Source organism: Oncorhynchus mykiss, chromosome 2 (genome assembly GCF_013265735.2).
Source record: "Oncorhynchus mykiss isolate Arlee chromosome 2, USDA_OmykA_1.1, whole genome shotgun sequence".
Classification (NCBI taxonomy): Eukaryota; Metazoa; Chordata; class Actinopteri; order Salmoniformes; family Salmonidae; genus Oncorhynchus; species Oncorhynchus mykiss.
Genome location: NC_048566.1, coordinates 73324175 through 73329826, shown reverse-complemented (window position 1 = coordinate 73329826; position 5652 = coordinate 73324175). Strand labels below are relative to the sequence as shown.

At 40.3% G+C, this 5652-nt stretch overlaps 1 protein-coding gene across 1 annotated transcript; it reads left to right on the top strand.

Annotated features, from left to right (window-relative positions):
- The first annotated feature begins 948 nt into the window (after positions 1-948).
- Positions 949-5652, top strand: LOC100653450 (tetraspanin-3). The gene is made up of 7 exons (XM_021571234.2): positions 949-1175; positions 1994-2185; positions 2870-2944; positions 3224-3325; positions 3433-3585; positions 3679-3762; positions 4723-5652. The coding sequence occupies exons 1-7, from the start codon at positions 1113-1115 to the stop codon at positions 4813-4815; spliced, it is 762 nt and encodes a 253-aa protein (XP_021426909.2). The 5' UTR covers positions 949-1112; the 3' UTR covers positions 4816-5652.

Here is a 5652-nt window from a genome sequence, read left to right as displayed (position 1 = left end):
TGTACATATTCTTTATCCCCTTACACTGTGTATAAGACAGTAGTTTTAGAAATGTTAGTTAGATTACTTGTTGGTTATTACTGCATTGTCGGAACTAGAAGCACAAGCATTTCGCTACACTCGCATTAACATCTGCTAACCATGTGTATGTGACAAATAAAATTTGATTTGATTTGATTTGAAAAGCTTTTGATGTTGTTGATCACTCACTGCAAATTCCGAGGCTTTCCTATTGGCCTAGACCAGGCTGCATGTAACTGGTTAACCGCTACGGGATCGGTGTGTCCCCCGTGGGACCGTTGAGCTAACATAGGCTATTGTTATTAGCATGAGGTTGTAAGTAACAAGAACATTTCCCATAGACATATCTGATAGACATATATGATATGGGCAGAAAGCTTAAATTATTGTTAATCTAACTGCACTGTCCAATTTACAGTAGCTATTTCAGTAAAATAATTCCATGCTATTGTTTGAGGAAAGTGCATAGTTATGAACTTCAAAATGTATACAATAAACCAAATTGGCCCATTTGGGCAGACTTAATACAACATTTTGAACAGAACTACAATGGTTAATTGGATCAGTCTAAAACTTTGCACATATACTGCTGCCATCTAGTGGACAAAATCTAAATTGTACAAACCTGGAATAATACATTATGGCCTTTCGCTTGCATTTCAAAGATGATGGAACAACAACAAAAAAAACAGTTTTTTTTCTTTGTATTATCTTTTACCAGATCTAATGTGTTATATCTCCTACATTAATTTAACATTTCCACAAACTTCAATGTGTTTTCTTTCAAATGGTATCAAGAATATGCATATCCTTGCTTCAGGTCCTGAGCTACAGGTAGTTTGATTTGGGTATGTCATTTTAGGCGACAAAAAAAAAAGGGTTAGATCCTTTTGCTCGGTGTTATTACACACATCGCAAGGATGACCAGCTCATCGGGTCACATGACATACAGCTGGTTTATGTGATGCTAGGACTCCGGTGTGTGGGAGAGAGAATCCACTCCAGTCAGGCATGAATTGTAAACGCAGGAGGACATAGCCAGTTAGTTCACAAATACGTTTTTACTGTAATAGAGAATCCCTATTTTAAACATGGGTCAGTGTGGTATTACCTCATCAAAGACAGTGCTGGTCTTTCTGAACCTCATTTTTTGGGTAAGTTAAAACGACATCTGTGTCGTTCGAGAATGCGCAAATTTTCATCCACAACATTATACGCAGCAACCTGCTACTTACTACCATTCAATGCAACCTAGGCCATGTGGCTGTTTGTCTATTTTTATCTTCAATATACTGTTTGGGCCTTTGGGTTACTACATAGTGCAATGTTCTTGCAGTCATGTTGCTATCCCTTTTACATGTAACTAACGTTAGCTAGCTGAACATTTCCTTTTGTTCTCTGTCTTTCTTTGTCTGGTTGCTTTGGCTACTGCGGCTAGAATCAGGGAGTTTCATGCTGGGCTTCTGTGCCCCCTTTGTCCCAGCCAATGTATTTGTATCTTTTTAAATGCCCCTTCCCATAAAATGAAACGGTAGCCTAATAGCCATACTGTAAGTGGGTCCTCAACAAAGTGTTTGTTGGCAGCTCTTTTTCTAAACTTCCATATGTTAGGATATAAAGGGAAAGGGGGACACCTAGTCAGTTGTACAACTGAATGCCTTCAACTAAAATTAGGCTTGAGAGATCAATTAACACAATGGTCTTTGCCAGTCAGTAAGAAATCAAATAATTCCAATTTGAAGGATTGAGTTATTATAATGCCAATGGGATGGTTGTAAAGTTGTATGCTTTTGTGTCAGACAAACATGTCTTTTGGCTCATCCTTAGCCCATAGCATGCTCAAGATTGGCCTCTGATTATTTAGACCAAATAACCTCCTTGAGGGGCCATCAGGCCACACTGATTTGAACCTTTTTTGTTTTATGTTTTTTTTTGTGTGTGTGATTTAATACTCTCTCCCCCTATAATACAGGCAGCAGCAGGGATTTTGTGCTATGTTGGAGCCTACGTGTTCATCACCTATGATGACTACGACCACTTCTTTGAGGATGTGTACACCCTTATCCCTGCTGTGACCATAATTGCAGTTGGAGGCCTCCTTTTCATCATCGGTCTTATTGGATGCTGTGCCACAATACGAGAAAGCCGCTGTGGCCTTATAACGGTAAGTGCAGGGCTCTACGCTGATGCTTTTTACAGGGAGCAAGTGTGCGCATAAGTTGAAAAATGAAGGCTCACACAACGAAATGTAGGATCACAATGAAAAATATTTGAGGTAACAATGTTTTCTTTGTAGTAATGGTACAAGAGTGACGGTCATGAATCTGCGCTCAATGTATTTCCCATGGCACTCGGGCTTCGGTGCAGTGAAATAATCATTGCAAAAAATATTTGGGTGCATATGCAAGTAAAATGGTTGCGCTTTAGAGCCCTGCAGTGAATGTTGCCTTATCCCCTACTACTACAACATTCAAACTGGTCTCAGAACTCCCTCAGTAATCCTGTTGGCCAGAAGACTGGCCAGCAGAGAGCTTTTGTATCATGTTTTAAAAAATAATTGTATTTCACCTTTTATGTTGGATAATCCTTCATTACAGTGTTGATTTAAATGTGTGACTTATTTCCCATCTTATAGTGGGTTAACTGCCTTGTTCAGGGACAGAATGACATATTTTTACCTTGTCAGCTCGAGGATTCGATCCAGCAACCTTTTGGTTACTGGCCCAATGCTCTAACCACTAGGCTACCTGCTGCACCAAATAAAGATCTTAAAATGTTCCTGTCTGCCTCAGGGACTCTTTTATTTTCAGGAGTTTCTTATGTTTAATTCTTTCTCTTTTCACCACAGTTTGTCATCATTCTCCTGCTGGTGTTTGTGACGGAAGTGGCTGTGGTGGTTCTTGGTTATATTTACAGATCGAAGGTGTGTAAGTCAAGTACATATTGATCAAGGTTACATTTGTGAAAATCAGATTTTGTTCAGGATACCAATTATCTGGATATGTTCCAATGTGAAACTTTTTTTTCGTTTAACAATATTAAAAATGTTCTAGTAGGAAGTGTATCTTATATTTAGTGTTCCCATGAATGGAGAAAGTGTTATCTTAAGTGGTGATTCACTATAGCCTAGTATTCATCAGAAATGCATTAATGAGGTTATGTAGGATTGTCCCGTTAAGCCCAGTAACCTGTTTGTTTACAGGTTGAAGATGAGGTCAATCACTCCATCCAGAAGGTGTACAATGAGTACAATGGCACCAATGCAGATGCCTCAAGCCGTGCCATTGACTACGTGCAAAGACAGGTGATAGAATGTAACTTGGGCAATTCATGTTTTGTGTAACAGTTAAGTTATTTAAAGCTGTATTGAAATTATCTAGTGATAACCATCACCATTTGTCATGCCTGCAGCTCCATTGTTGTGGAATTCACACTTACTCAGACTGGATGAACACACGCTGGTTTAATGAGTTTCAAAACAACAGTGTACCAGTGAGCTGCTGCAAACCTAATGTCAGCAACTGTACAGGCTCTCTAACCCGTCCTGGAGACCTCTATCCAGAGGTAAGAGATTGTCCAAAACATACCTATGCTTTGCTCTAATGCATAACATAAACATTAATTATCTTACACAATGTATTGTTTGTGTGTTTCCAGGGATGTGAAGCCCTTGTTGTGAAGAAACTAAAGGAGATAATGATGTATGTCATCTGGGCTGCACTGACGTTCGCTGCAATTCAGGTACAGAACCAATTCCATCAGCCCTCTTTCGTTCAACTAATGGATGTGTTGTTCCATCATGTGACCCCCCCCTGCCCTTCCCTATGGTATGACTCATGAAGTGATTCATTATGGAGGCTGAGTGGGCCTGGGTATGCTGTTATTATGTCAACCCCCAGCCACACTCCACCAGAGCCTCAAGGAACAGGGCCTAGAGGGGACTGTTTTGTGGGGACAGGGAAAATGCATCTAGGAATTTCTGGAAAAGGGGAAATGGCATGGCCACAAGGACATCTCAAACTAGGCTAAATGGAGCCTAAAGGAAACATTGTCCCCTGCCAATTTGCATTGACTTAATATATTAGTTACTTTGATTTGTTATAATGTTCATAATCTGATTCTGGAGGCAGTGGGAAATTGAGTGGATTAAGACGGCATGTCATTTGTTGGATTTACCCCTTTTCATTCTGTTCATTTGACTACAATGAGGGGGCAGCTGCATGACAGAGAGCTGCTTTTAAAGTGCTGTCATTCATTATTACAGTAAAAATCTTTCAAATGTATTTTCTGAAGCCCTTTTTACATCAGCAGTTGTCCCAAAGTGCAATACAGATACCCAGCTTAACCCCAGGACAGCAAATGGTTCTAGTCTACATATAAATAGCAGTTTATCAATGTACTGTAGTTGCATCCTTTTATAATGTCACCTCTGCATTTCATCAACATTAGATTGTATATTATTTTATGGGCTAATGAGTGTGTGGATGTGAATTTTCTGGTTTGCAGTAATCCTAGAGGCTTTTCACCCAGAGGCTTCCCTGTTTGCTGCTGATGTAGTAGCTTTGTCCTTGCTCAGCCTTTCCTGGGAGAGTAGTTGGCCTAGTGCCCAGGTCAGAGGCTGACAGGTGACATCCTTAGGAACAGATGGATGGAAGACATGGATGACACTACACTTCAACCCCTGGTGTTTTCCTTTCCTAGGTATTTGGGATGCTGAGTGCCTGTGTGGTGCTGTGCCGTAGGAGCCGTGACCCTGCCTACGAGCTTCTCATGACAGGGGGAACCTACGCATAAGGAACACACACACCTAGGTTCATGGCTTTGTCAGTGGGGGATGGTTCACTGGCTTGCCCAAGCTCAGGTCTCCTCTGCTGTAAATTGAAAAGCTCCTCACATGGTGGCTCATACTCCACAATGGTGATGGGTTAAGTAGTGAATAACCTGTTTATTTACATGCTATGTAAGTTGGTATTTTGTTAGACTTTTTTTCAAAAAGCCACAAGCCAAATTCTTAAATGGTGATTAAACAAGGTTTTTTGGTTATTTGTTGCTCTGTGTTATGTGACAAATGATATTTGTTGCGCTTAAGTTTTACCTGTTGTTTGAGGTACACAAGGATGAGGCCTCTGTGAATGATAAACCTACTGTATGGAATATGTGGACTGAATACTTTACTCATATCAGTTTGCAATATGTGTATGGTTTTGGAATATTTTATAAATATTTGCATTTATCAGGTAGCTGAGTTGAACATTTCCTGTGTGTGAGGTTGCCTTGTGCTACTGCTTTGTTTGGCCCAGACCTCACCCTTCACCAGCACCATTCTGTTTCTGATGAGAAGCAGTTGAACTATAGACGGTATACAAGTCAATGGCACTGCGTCGGCCCACCAGGAATGGGCAGTAACCAAAGTGCAGTCAATTAACTGATTTGCTTTGCAAGAATGTGGGCATTTGATTAATCCACATGCACTGTTACTAAAATGTTCTGTTGTACTTTGTGTGGCGTTGAGCACACTCGTGGTATGTAGGCCTAGTTATAAAATTAGATTTTTAAGAAATGTAGTCATGTAGAGAAATAAACCAGAGATGGGGGACTTTAACAAGGAAATAAACTGTATTCCAGCCAGAA

Coding starts and splice junctions, on each gene's coding strand:
- LOC100653450 (XM_021571234.2), top strand. CDS start 1,113: ATGGGTCAGTGTGGTATTACCTCATCAAAGACAGTGCTGGTCTTTCTG. Junction 1,176..1,993: donor TTCTGAACCTCATTTTTTGG/GTAAGTTAAAAC, acceptor CCTATAATACAG/GCAGCAGCAGGGATTTTGTG. Junction 2,186..2,869: donor GCCGCTGTGGCCTTATAACG/GTAAGTGCAGGG, acceptor TTTTCACCACAG/TTTGTCATCATTCTCCTGCT.